The 13,321-nt window shown below is 56.6% G+C and overlaps 1 protein-coding gene across 1 annotated transcript in view; it reads left to right on the forward strand.

Annotated features, from left to right (window-relative positions):
* Positions 1-13,321, forward strand: part of COL22A1 (collagen type XXII alpha 1 chain) — a gene marked incomplete at its 5' end in the record, with an annotated part of 228,133 nt that overhangs the window by 70,520 nt on the left and 144,292 nt on the right. The window contains 4 exons of the mRNA XM_080800193.1: positions 1,748-1,801; positions 2,819-2,872; positions 3,893-3,946; positions 5,513-5,557. Of these exons, the coding sequence (XP_080656319.1) occupies positions 1,748-1,801; positions 2,819-2,872; positions 3,893-3,946; positions 5,513-5,557 (207 nt within the window). The remainder of the gene's footprint in view (positions 1-1,747; positions 1,802-2,818; positions 2,873-3,892; positions 3,947-5,512; positions 5,558-13,321) is intronic.

The following is a 13,321-nucleotide window of genomic DNA, read 5'->3' on the forward strand; positions in this document are numbered from 1 at the left end:
ATGAAGTTAATCTTGCCTCTTGTCGAAGCGTCCTGGGACGACGAGCCAGAGGCGCTGCCGGAAGGAACGTGCTCCATGAGGACGGGCTGCTCGGAGCGGCCTCGTCGGGGTCACTGGATCTGATCTGTGCGGTTATTAACATCACTGTAATGTTGCTGCTAGTTCTGCCACTCTTAGTGCTAAGGAGACAAGGCGGATGGGTGTTTGGGCAGCGCTCAGGAACTCAGAAATCACTTCTGCCTGTCCTGGGTGCCCGCTTCATCTCTGGGTCCTTGAATTCCAAAACAGCACCGGGGTGACAGGGCGGGGATTCACCCCTGCTGTGTGGTAGTGTAGGTGGTGGCTGGGACATCGCCTGTCAGGGCAGCTCTTCCCTCGAGGATGCTGCTGGTGGTTCGACCCCCAGGAGGCACCTGACTCCCACTGGCGCTGAGGAAACCCCGGGCCCTTGACATTGAACAACGCTTCCTCTCGTGGATCATCATCACCCTGCTGGCCTGCCCTATGTCTCCAACAGAGGACAGCCACAGGTCCCTGAAAACCAATGAGGAGGTCTCCTCCCTCCCCAGACTGCCTCTGAGTACCGTGCTTGCCCACTGGGGAAGGTCTCGTCTTTCCTCCTCTTAGTCTGCAAATAACTCTCCTTTCCAGCACTTTCAAAGCCCCACCATAGGCAGCCTGGTCTCCTTGGCACAGGTGTAACCAGGACTCGGTTTTGCCTGTGATGAGGTGCAGGAAAGCCTAGGCACATCTCCCTGCGTGTGCAGGAGCCACAGCAGCCGCTCACACGGTCCGTGCGTACAGACATGCACGCGTCTTTGTTTATAGGTGAACCCTGGAAGTGTACAAGGCACGACATGCCTTCGAGAAAATGACAAGACCCATCTTATGGGGTTATTTGGGGACTGCCTAAGGTGGTAGAAGCCAAAGACGTGATTCAGCTCACAGTGTTTGCTTAATATTCCTTACCGATTCATCAATCCACACAAGTGTTTGAATGTCCAATAACCTCATTTCACAGATGGGAGAGCCTGGAAAGAGACGTTGACTTGCTCAGTGTCCCACAGGAAATTGTTGGAGTGGGGGGGCTGAGCTGAAGGTCTTGGCAGAATCCTTTGACTTGAATTGAATGGTGTTGGAGCCGGGCAGGAGCTCGGAGATCCCAGAGTCCCTGTGTCTAGATGGCCCCCATGCCCTCGCCAGGATGAGTGTGGGAGCTGCCTGGTCCATGTCCCCTTCCTCCCCAGAATTGCCCCATGAGTGTGCCCAGCACAGGCTTCTGCATGTGATCCACTAGAATGGAGTGTGCACCAGCTTAAGAAATCCTTCTAGACCCATGCTCTAGCCCAGGGGTGCTCAGCCAGGGGCGAGTTTGCCTCGGCGGACATGTGGCAGTATCTGGAGACGTGTTTGATTGTCACCACTAGAGAGTGTTACCAGCGTGTAGGGCCGGATGTGCCTGGAGTGCCCAGGACACCCCCCTCCAAAAAAGGGGAATCCGGCCCAGGGTCCATCAGGCCCAGGTTGAGAAGGTCGTGCTTTGAGGTGTGACACTGAGCCCAGAGCAAGGAAGGGCCACCGTATGAGTCAGGGGAGGGGGCATGGGGCTGACAGGTGCATACAGACCCCTGCGGGTCTTGTTAAAAGTTGGACCCTGACCAAAGTCGCAGGTCTCCAGTGAAGCCTGAAAATCTGCGTTTCTTATGTTCTTCTCACTGCACTGACCGGTGTTCTCTCTCTGTCCTAGGGTTCCCTGGGCCTGCCCGGTCCCCCTGGGAGAGACGGCAGCAAAGGCATGCGGGTACGTCTGCTCCCACCGCCCTCTCCGCAGGCAGCCTCCTGGTCAGAGCCCATGTCCTTGAGGGGGCGGCCCCTGCTGGGGCGTGAGCTGGGCTTCATGTATGCTGGGACCTTCCGAGGTCCCCGGAGGTCAGCCTAATCATTTTACCAACACCAGCTGCAGCGGTGGCCACGGGCTCTGCCCGCGTGTGCTTGGAAGCAAGTTTCTCACTCAGTTGACAAGCAGTTCTGTTTGGGAGGTCTTGCTGTCCCAATGCCCAGGCCTGGAATGAAGTCCAGGCCCAAAGCAGGGGACTCGCCCAGGTCCCTAGTTCATAGCTTGTGGCGATAGGATGGGACCCAAGCAGCACCCCATCTCCTGATTGGGGCCCCCAGCCTCCCTCCTATCTGTTCCCTGACTCCCCCTCCCCACTCCCTGCCTCTGAGTTGGAACGTGTTCCAGAAACCCAGACCAAAAGCGATCAACTTGGGCAGGCCAATCTACTCCAGGGCAAAGGGGTCCTCCTCACCAGAACCCAAAGGGAAATCGGTTCTAGGTGTTCCCTTGGTGATGTCCAGCACGTGTGAGCAGGTTCAGAGTGGGAGCCTTGAACATGAGCCCCTCCTATGTCCGCAGCCTTTAGCACTCCTGGACAGGAGGCCTGGGGCGGAGAGCAGGAGAGGAAGGGGGGCTCCATACTCCGCAGACCCTTCTCGACCCCCTCCGGATGGCCAGGTTCCTCCGGGAGAATTCCTGCCTTGTCACTCCAGTCACTCTGCTTTCTCCATTGCTGTGTCTGAATCTAGTTCTGTTGGCCTCTAGCAGCAGGTGTGAGGGGGCTGAGCTGTGCTCCTTAAAATGAAGACCAGCTCCTAGGTTCATGCGACATCTCCCTGGGTCTCCTTTCCCTGGTGGTTACCTTGTGTCTGTGATGGGTTTTGAGGTCCCAACGCAGATGCCCCCGAGGCTTTGGGCTGCCCCGGTGTACCTGGGCCTGTGTTGCTCTGGGCTCTGACCAGCCCTGTGTTGTGTGTGCAGGGGGAGCCGGGAGAGCCGGGAGAGCCGGGGCTGCCTGGCGAGGTGGGCATGCGGGTAAGTGGCACTTTCCCCCGATGTCCCCAGGGGATGTCTTGGTGCAAAACCAACCGCTTTAGGTGTAGAGGAGACGCGCATGACTTCGCTCCCCACCCGTCCCATATGACCACATGCATGCTTCTGTGTATATGTCCTCCCATAGGGGACTTTTCCTGAATTCTTACGGAAAGGGAATCACACCAAACTCTGCTGTTTATCTCTTTCATTTAACGACAGATTAGCTACATCTTTCCAAACTATTCTCCTAATACCTAATACCTACGTATTATGGCCCTAAATGTTGTGGCCCTAAATTTATGGCCCTAAATGTTGTCTCTAATTTCATTTTTCTCTAAAATCAGTACAGCAGTAAATGCATGTGGGGGGTGTGTGCACGAGTGTGTGTGCATGTGTGTGCATGCGTGTGTGTGCACACGCGTGTGTGCGTGCACGCACAAGCACTTACTCTTGCACACTGCTGTTTATTTCAGTAGAACAGAGCACCAACATTGGGATACTTTTGACTAAGGAAATGCACCCTCTAATGTTAATAGATTTTAAGAGACATTTCCCCGTTAGCTGCTTCAAATCTGTAGCAGCCGATGGCGCGGACAACAGGGGAGTGTCAGGGCTCTGCAGACCGCTTGGGGCCTTGTCGGGACTTGCCCAGGCCCTGCTGGCCGTCGGGCAGAGTGTGAATGAGGAGAGGCAGGAATCACGCAGCTTGCCCAGAAACTCGGCACCCGTCCTGGCGGGATCGTGGGGAGGCCACGGGGTGCGGGGCGAGTGGAAATGGAAATTGTTGCACTGGCCTCCTTATGGCTCAGAGGCGACACACTCTAGCATTTCCTTGAGGTTGAACAGACGGGTGGGGGTGAGAATCACGGGGACTCCTACTCTCTGAGGCAGGGGGTGGCATGACCTCTAAGTGGAGGAGGGGCAGCGGGGGGCAGGGAGAAGCAGGGATCTCTGGGTATTGCCTCCGCCCCTGACTCTCCTTCTCCTGCCCACACCTCTCTTGTGAACACTGTTCCGCAGGGATTCCAAGGACCACCTGGGCTCCCTGGGCCTCCTGGACACGTTGGAGCTCCCGTAAGTAAAGGCCTTGGGAAGGGGTCCTGTTCCCTTCTGCAAGGAGTGGGACCCAGGCCCCCCTCCTGTGTCTGTACAGGGAGGACCCAGCCCTTAGAACAGTGCCAGACCCAGGAGGAAGGTTCAGTAACCACATGCCCCTTGAAGTAAGTGACGAACAGTCATGTGCAAGGAGCAAAGTGGCTACTTGGAGGTCCAACCCTATTTTTGGTTCTCATTAAGAGCTTTTGAGATTATCTCCAAACGAAAGAAGGAGTATAAAAGGTCATTTTCAAGCAAGGCAGCCTGCATTACCTTGGGGGGCATTTAACACCTGCGATCTGTGTGTGTCTGGCCAAGATACTTGGATGGAATTAAAACAGCAAGGATGTCCAGCTCCCACCAGGGGCCTGGGTGGTCCCCAAAGTCTCTGCTCTCTGGGATAGTGGCCTGTGGTTCTGGCCCTGTGCCTGTTCTGTGGGGACAAGGATGTAGGTATTATTCCCGCAGTCAGTAAGTGGGCTTGGGCAGGCTCCGTCCTCTTCAACATACTCTGCCCAGAATGTCCAAGAGTCCTTTCTCCAGGACAGGAGAGGAGAGAGGGGGAGCTCCTGTAGTGACACAGGACACGTTCAGGCCCCTCCAGCAGCGTGGTGCACCGAGCTGTTGGCCTGTCCCTCGAGCCTGTCCGGGAGCCCCTGAGGGATCGTGCACGGGTGCTGGTGGCCCTGGAATTTCGCTCCGTACCCTGCACGTGGCAAGGGGCAGGTGCATTCGTGTGCTGCTCCGCTCCCGCACATCAGGGTGGGGCAGGACCCAGCAGGCAACACGTCTGCAAGTGTTGATAACCAATGACGGGTGCCGTCATTCACTGAGCCATTTATTCATCCAGGAAACAGCCATAAACTTCAAGCAGCAGGCACATTCCAGACTGTGAGGACGCGATACTGAAGCGATGAGGGCACCGCCCTCGGGGGCTCCCATTCTCCTGGGGGGAGGCAGAGAACGTGTCACACGGGGCTTAGTGCTGGGAGGACAGAAAAGCGTGGTAAAGGGGAGAGCGGCTGTGGGCAGGGTCGGGGGTGGTGACTGCATTTAGATCCTGTGGTCAGAGAAGCCCACACCTCGGCGGGAACTTGAACAGCTCAGCTCACAGAGTGGAGGGAGCTCTGAGGAAGGTGGAGTGCAGGCAGGACAGGGCAGGGGCCCTCTCCCCAGGGGAGGGGAAGGAATGGGGCTTAAAGGCACCCAGATATCACGATCTGGACTTCACCATCACGAAGGGACGGCAGGTTCTGGGTGGCCGGGGGCACTGATTCCAAAGCCACATTCCCACCGTTGGCCAGGCAAGCTGAGGGGCCAGGGTGTGGTCAAGCCTAGCCAGGAGGACCCGGGGAATCCGGGCCGGGAGGCCAGCCCCAGGAGCTCACCTCGCACCCCAGACCTGAGAGGGGAGCACAGGCCGCTGTGCAGAGTCCCGGGCGACAGGTCTCCACCGCATTCCCGGGCAGGCTGTCCTGGGCCCTCGACCTACCGAACGGAGAAGCCGGACTGAGCCGCGTCCCTGCTCTTCTCCTCTCCTTTCAGGGTCTCCAAGGAGAACGGGGAGAAAAGGGAGCCCGAGGAGAAAAGGTATTTACATCAGCCTCAACCCGTCACTGCAGCTTTCCGTGGCGAGGGGGAGGAGGGGCCCGGGACTGCGCTGTGCTTGCCTGGGGTACCCGAGAGTGCACGTGGGGTGCCCGCGCCGGGTCACAGCTGGTGTGTTCGTGATGGCGTGTGTGCGTATGTAGTGGACGAGGGCAGGTGCAGACGGGGCGCATGTTTCCCACCGAAATGTCAGCGCTGGGTGGGAGGGTGTGGGCTCAGCTCCTGTAGCATCATAGCCCCTCACAGAGTTTGGGGTTTCCAGGCCAGGGGATGGGAGGGTGGGTATTGACAGAGCCCCGCTGAGACTCCCAAAGTCCCGATTGCTGCCATGGGCTCCCCCTCCCTTGGCGTGTTCTATGACTTCTCTGCTCCTCAGTTACCCTCTTAAACCAAACAGAGGGTACGTGGTGACAGCTGGGGTGGGCACCCAGGTTTGGCCTCACTCACCAGGCGCTGGGAACCAGCCCACACTGAGACTCTCAGGCACAGACTGCCCCGGGGACCGGCATGCTTGAGGAGGGCTAGGGGTCACTGTCCCTTCGTAATATACACCAGCTGACCACAAGGGGACCCTCAGACCGGACCCCTCCACGTGAGCTCCTGTCGTCGATGGCTCAGGGTGCCGCTGGGGGGTGGTGGTTTTTGGAGTCTCCCCCTGTTCTGTCCTCGGCGGTTTCATCTCACAAGAAGCCTTGAAATTATTATTTTAATTTTATATCGGTATATTTGGAAAATAGTAAACACTAGCCTGTACTTCCGCCATCCCGATGCAACTATGAGAACACGTTGGCCCGTTTTATGAAGGATTTGTTCTAGATCTGATTTCATTTTACACAGTTACACATAATCGTTTCGGCTTTTCAGCCTGTCCTGCCTGTTGTCCCCATGTGTGGTATGTGTGCCCGGTGCTGCAGTAGAGTTTTTTTGACTCATGACTCATTTTAAGCGTCTGCACACCGTTCTGGTGCATGAACAGACAGTGATCAATGGGTTCTGCCCCCTATTATCGATCACTTCAAGTTGTTCCCAGGTTTTCAGTATTAAGAATAATGCTCGGGTGAATATTTTTAAACTGACCGCTATATTTATTTATTTAGTTTTCAGATTTAGGCTTACTTCCTTAGGCTGCTTTCCTGGCCGTGAGATTAGCAGGGCAAGAATGGGAACCCGTGCACGGCTCAGGGAGCATCTGCCACGCTGCTTTCCAGGAGGTTCTTCAGAATCAAGGGAGGCAGGGCTGGCAGGTGTCCCACCTCAGGCTCCAAAGCACGAACTCTGGTGGCAGATTAAATTTTAATCATTGTAACTTAAAACGTGAAATCGCGTATACCCCGTGGTCATCGGGGTTTGCATCTCTTGGTTCTTTTGAGGAAGAACATGTTCCCGCACACTGGTGTACCAGATCTCCTTTCTGTGGCTCTCTGTCTCTTTCTTTACATTGTGGGGACTTGAAGGTGGCATTTGGAATAACTAGGGATTCGGGCCCAAGGTGACACGGCTTGATGGGCAGCTGGTACTCGAGAGAGAGGAGGCGGCGGGATCAGGGGTACTAGCCCCGGAGAAGGGCTAGGCCGAAGACCAGCCAAAGGGGAGCTCAGGCTTGGCGTCGGAGTGCTCGGTGAGCTCAGCGCTGATTCTAGACAAGAGCCCAGGTGGGCAGAGTTCTGTCTTGGCTGTCACCCGAGGGCACAGAGACCAGACCTGGGTTCTGACCTGGGGTTCCAAACAGGCCTCCCCCTACCGTCTCCCTCAAGCTCCTCCTGGGGCAGGCCCTGTACTCATGCCATATTTATCTCTGGGTCCCCACTCCCTGGGGGGGCACCTGCCACCAAGCACCTGGCCAGTCCTCCTCTGTGGGCACGTTGGTGTGGCGCTGGTCATCAGTGCGGAGCGATGCAGGAAGCAAAATTGATCTCAGGGTACACAAGGCTTCACGAGCAGTTGGATGAACTTGGGCTTCTTTGGAGAATGAGCAGGGTAGATCTGGAAGGTGCATTTTAGCACTCAGGCTTAGGCGATGCCACAGGAAGGGATGGGGAACAGGATGCTTCAGGTACGTCATGTCAGCCAGGAAATGCCACAGACAAAGGTGCCGGGGGCCCGTAGCAGGAGCGTAGCCCTGTCCAAAAGATGCTCTTCCGAGCTTCGTGGCTGCAGCAGCTCCAGCCACGCCCCCGGGGACCCGTGAAGGCTGCGGCACAGAACTGAGAGCTCTTTGCCAGTCTCGTGAGAGCCGGCTCTGCCGCTTACGGGCTGGGAGAGCCGGGGGACTGACGAAGAGCCTTTGCTCCTCAGCAGAGGGGAAATGTGCGTGTCTTCCCCAAAGCTCGTGGGAAGTTTGGACAAGATAACAGAAGCAACGTGTCCAGCACGTAACCAACATTTGCACACGTCCTTCCTTTCCCCGCCTGCGTTTCGGGGGAATGTCAGTCTGTGCATACCCCGGGCTTTGTTCTTGCCAAACCTCGGCTTGGATGCAACTGCTTCCTCCCCAGACAGCACCGGCTCACTTTTCCAGCAAGCGGTTGGGAGTCTTGTGTTAAGACTTTTGTCCAGCCAAGAAATGGTGCATTTCTACCAAAATCCTAAATGATCTGTTTTGGAAATGACCACAGAGAAGCCCGGAGAGCTCTCCTTATTTTCAGATGGGGAAACTGAGCCCAGGGGCTGTTTCCTGATGCCACGTGGCCAGTTATACAGACAGCTGGTGCTGGAAGCATGTCATTTGCAGCGTGGGCTGTCCCCTCCATGGCCTACCAGGCCTGAAGGGTTACCAGAAATCTGGGGCAGGGGAAGTTCCCCGGAACTCTCTGCAGATGGGCCACAGCCCCGCCCCCTGCAGCTGTCACTTTACAGGGAAACTCCAGAAGTGGAGGGCGGCCTCCAGGTGAGGCCCAGGAGAGGGCTTTCAGCCAGTGTCCTCACGGGCCTGTCTCTCCAGGCTGCCGCAGGTGGCTCATCCTGGCAGGGGAAGCCCTCCATGGTGGCTCTGGTGTCAGCCTGCCTGTGCCTGACTCCAGCCCTGGGCTCTGCAAACGGTGTTACCTTTGGAGCGTTATTTAACGTCAATGCTGAGAGTAACTGTATTACATAAGGCTGCCAAGAGCATGCACTGAGTTAGTATTTATAAAATGGGTAGAACAGTGCCAGGGGACATTTGCTGCATGTGGAGGGCGAGGAGCAAGAGAGGGTCAGAGACGGAGAGACAGGGAGAGTGGGGGAGTGTGAGCCTGGGCTCCGCTAGCTCACGTTGGGTATGTTTCTGGCTTCCACGCTAACTTTCTGGGCAACCCTGAGGAGAGCTGGTCCCTTCTCTGCACCCTTCCCTTCCCATCTGTCAAGACGCCCAGACTCCATGCATCATCCCTCAGGCTCTTTTCCAGTTCTTACATCCGATGGGTACTTAAAACAGTTTATTTTCTCGCAGGCCTCTCTGATTTCTTCCCTCAGCAAGAAGGAAGTTTCCATCTCCCTTTGAGACAGGCCCATCGGTCACCTGGCCTTGCCCAGCTTGGAGCCAGGCCACACAGAGCCAGTGTGCATTCATTACAGGGCCTGCCTCCCGACGGCGGCATGGTGGGGTGCTGGGTGCCTAGTGGGCACAGTCCTCCCTGGAAGCATCTTGCAGGAGGCATCTGTGCAGACACAGAAGGTGTAGGGCCCTGCAGGCCTACAGGCATCCTGGCAACTGAGGGGCAGGAGAGCTGAGTAGACTGTGCAGGACCATGAGCTCCGGACAGTGGGCAGAGGGACAGTCAGTCAGAAAGACAGGCGCCTTCCAACTTCCCTCAACTCCCTTCTCCTCTCCATCTCCCCTTGAGGGAAACTGGAAGGGGAGGTGAACCCTGAGAGACTGTGGACTCTGAAAAACAACCTGAGGGTTTTGAAGGGGCGGGGGGGTGGGAGGTTGGGGGAACCAGGTGGTGGGTATTAGGGAGGGCACGGATTGCATGGAGCACTGGGTGTGGTGAAAAAACAATGAATACTGTTACGCTGAAAAGAAATAAAAAATTTTAAAAAAAGAAAAAAAGAAAGGCGCCCACTCGCTCACCGTGGAGCCACAAGGGGGTCCCCCGCTCTGTCTGGAAAGTGGAGCTCCCAGGACATCTTTGGGGGGATGAGATGCTCACACTCCCAGGCTCCGGGGTTTGTGCCCCGGCTAGAGGACAGGGGAGCCCAGACGCGGCGACCCCAGGAAGCCGGTAAGGACACCGATTTGGATTCAGAGGAAACGGGTTTGCACCCTGGCTCTGCGCCTCCTAGCTCTGGACGCTCACAGGAGCTCACATCCTGTCTGGTAGTGCCTGGCTCAGGCGGGGGCTCTCCACAAGTCCCAGTGAGTCTGTTGTAGAGGCAGGACGGGGCCTGGACCCTGCGAGGACCTCCTGAAATGCTAACAAGACAGAGTGGGACTTTCCAAGGGTCGGAAGCCGTGATCCGTCCTGGGGGACACTGGCCCCCGTCTCCACGTAGGAGAGCCGTCAGGGAGACATTCCCCCCAACCGGCTGCCTCCTGGGACAGGAGTTACCCACCAGGTCTCACTGTGACAAGTGTTTGGCGAACCCCTCACTGGGTGCCGGGGGCACCGAGACAAGTTTCCTCTTTCACATGGTGAAGGCTTACGTGACAAGTGCTCACCAGACCCACGCCACACGCCCCTCCCACACCTACGTGCACACCACCACCACCCCCCGCACCCGGAGAGGTCAAGGCAACACGGCAGCCTCCGGGCCGCCGCCAGGGGGGCTCTCTGCTTTAATGGGGCGCGCGCTCCCCCTGGTGTCGGCGGCGCAGAACTGCAGCCGGGAGATGTGGGGCTGGGGTGCCCAGAGCTTCCCAGGAGGGGGCGATGCCATGAATGTGAACCGTCCGCTTTTGAGTCTAGGGTCCAGGAGGACCCACTTAATCTCACAGAAAGGACAAGACTGCCAAATGAGACCGAGCTTGCCTCTACCCCCCGGACCTGCAGGAGCTCGGGACACGGGCGGCTTCGCCTTCCCTTCACGTGCATGCACGCCTGCCTGTCAATTAAGGACTGCGAGGTTCTAGGGCTCTTGGGATTCCAGCGCCTTTCTTCTGTTCCCGCTTTTCACTATTTCAACGCAGGGAGGAAACTGAGCCTCAGAGCGGGGTCGACTCTGTAGGCAGCAGCCCGCGTTGGCGGAAAATGGAATCAGGACTCTGGTCCCTGAACTCTGGCTTGTCCCTCTCCTCCGTCCCTCCCGTCCCCTGCTCACATCACACCCTTCCTGGCCCGTGGGCTTCCTCTCTGCTGGCCCCTTACTGCTGGCTTATTTTTCTCTCCTCCCCCCTCTCCTCCCATGTAGACCCTCTGTTTTGCTTCACCAGCTTATAAGCTGATACCTTCCCTGGGCCACACCTTGTTGTAAACATTTGGCATATATTAGCTCATCCAATCCCCACGGCAGCTGTGGATTGGAAGCTGAGTGACAGAGATGTTGAGTGACTGGTCCAAGGTCACACAGCGTAGGAGTGGGAGAGCCAGGCTTTGAGTCCGAGTTTTGGGGTTGGCTGTGGCGGCTGGTACCTCTGCACGCCGCCCCCCACCCCCCGCCGCCCCGTAGGGCCCCGGCTGCCACTGCCTGCCGGGAGCCAAGCTGGCGGTCAGATGTCCACACCCTGTCCTCTGTCGTGCTCATGTGGTCAGTGCGGGGAGCGAGATCAACAGACAACAGCACAACAAAACTAAGTGCCAGGTCTTTTGGTGGGACCTACTCTTTCCTGTTCTGCCTTCGACCCCCTTCTTCCCTTTTGCTTCGACGCACCCCATGCCCCAGGTGGCCTTCAGCAGACATTTCAGTTAGAGACCTTGCTCTGTAGATGTCTGTCTCCTGTGTGTCTGCCTCTGTCTCTGCTCTCCTCAGCTTCTCTCTCCCCTCACCCACCCTGTGCTAGGGATTCTCTGCCTCCCACACCACCCCTCCACGCCGGGGAGCACACACATCTGTCGGCACTCCAGCTGTGTCCCAGCTGGCCCCACTCTCCGCCTGCTGGCCAGGGACACAGGTGGCTGACGCTGGCTGTGCACCTGCAGCTGTCCTTTGGGAGTCCTCTTGCTTCCGGGCCTCACAGGTCTTGGTCAGATGCCAGGGTGTAAGAAATGGGGCTCGGGCAACAGGTAGAGCCCTCTCCTCTGAGGTAGACCTTGTGAAATTGTACACAGTCAACATGATTCTTTTTTTTTTTTTTTTCTGAATCCTGGGGACATGCCCCTTTCAGGAGTGACGTGTAGTGGGCTGACCCTCTCTAAGGAAAGTTCAGGGATGTCAAGTGTTCTTGTCTTCAATCAAAATGCTGCCCCCATCACAAAGGTTCTCTGTGACCCTGGTCTAGATATACCCCTAAGGTCGGTTTCCTCACCTATAAAGGGAAGGCATCAGATTCCATGGGTTCCTAGACCTTGCCAGCTCGTTGAAAGAGACCCACAGGCCCTGTGGGTAATAGAAATAGAGGAAGAAGGGTCCAGAAACCCGGGTTCTGGTGCCTGTGCAAGCATGTCCCACTGGGGTTGAGTGGCTTTCCACCTGGGCCTCCGTTTCCGCATCTGCTGTTAACCCTCCCTCCCGCCAGGCTCGTGGTGCATGTGGAGGAAGAGAATGTTGCTAACAGATGTGGAACTGGTTGGCAGAGAGAAAAAAATGCAGAGAAACATCCTCTCTATTCACCCAAAACTCATGGAATGAAAAGACAGTTTTAGAGAATTATTAAAAAACAGAAATGTGGCCATCATTGTTCTAGAATTTTTGAAATAATTTCTGAAAGGCAGAAGGCAGGTATTCGCGAGTGTACATAGATGTAGGAAGGAAAGGACGAACTGTGGAGCCAGGAGAGGCTAGAAGGAGCCCCAGGTTCCTACCCACGGCTGTGGGCGGCAGGGGGCCTGGGTCGGCTGTCGGTGGGTATTGGGGCTTGCTTGGAGCAGCTGAACTGGGGGACTGACCTCTGCTTGAACTGGCCAGTGGGAAGCGTTGGTGTTTGCCCCCAGAGTGAGAGAGAGAACAAGTGGCCAGCACCTCCCAGAGGGAATGGAAGCCTCCAGACCAATAGAAAAACGGATGCTCCCACCCATCAGGAATCCCCTGGCCCCGTGGTCTCTGGCCGTGGTCTCCTGTGAAGTGGTTCGGCACCCGCAAGCAGGTGCTCGAGGCTAACGCAGGAAGGGAGCAGCAGACCAAGAGCCTTCAATCATTCAAAGAAAAACAACATCCTAAAAGACGCACCAAACTTAAAAAAAAAAAAAAAAAGGCAGAGAAGGACCAACCTAAAAGATAAAGTTATGGAGAAACAGAGTCAAACTGACTTTCATGGGCAGTCGTCTGGTCACTTAGTAAAGGTCAGCTCAGGCCACACTGTGTCTCCGGGCTGGGCACTGGGGCACCCTCAGGGGAAGAGTGAACACACCTCACGTCCTCCCGTGAGCCAGAGGGTTGGCGACACAGGTCAGAGGCAAATCGAGTGAGCAGGAGCGAGGGAAGCAAGATGAGACATCCTGGAGAAATATGGGCCTCTGATGTGGATTAAAAAGCCGAAGAGAGGACGTTGGCTTGAGCCCGAAAGGGTGCTGAGAAGCCCAGCAGAGGGAACAGTGGGACAGGACGTGGAAACAAGAGAAGACGCTGTGCTGGGGGGACTCAGAGAAGGAAGCCAGGGCTGACGGAGTGGCACGTAATAGACCGTTCATAGTAGCGTGGGCCCCCCTGCAGGAGTCACCTTTCTCCAGCAAC

Source organism: Martes martes (genome assembly GCF_963455335.1).
Source record: "Martes martes genome assembly, chromosome: 4".
NCBI lineage: Eukaryota > Metazoa > Chordata > Mammalia > Carnivora > Mustelidae > Martes > Martes martes.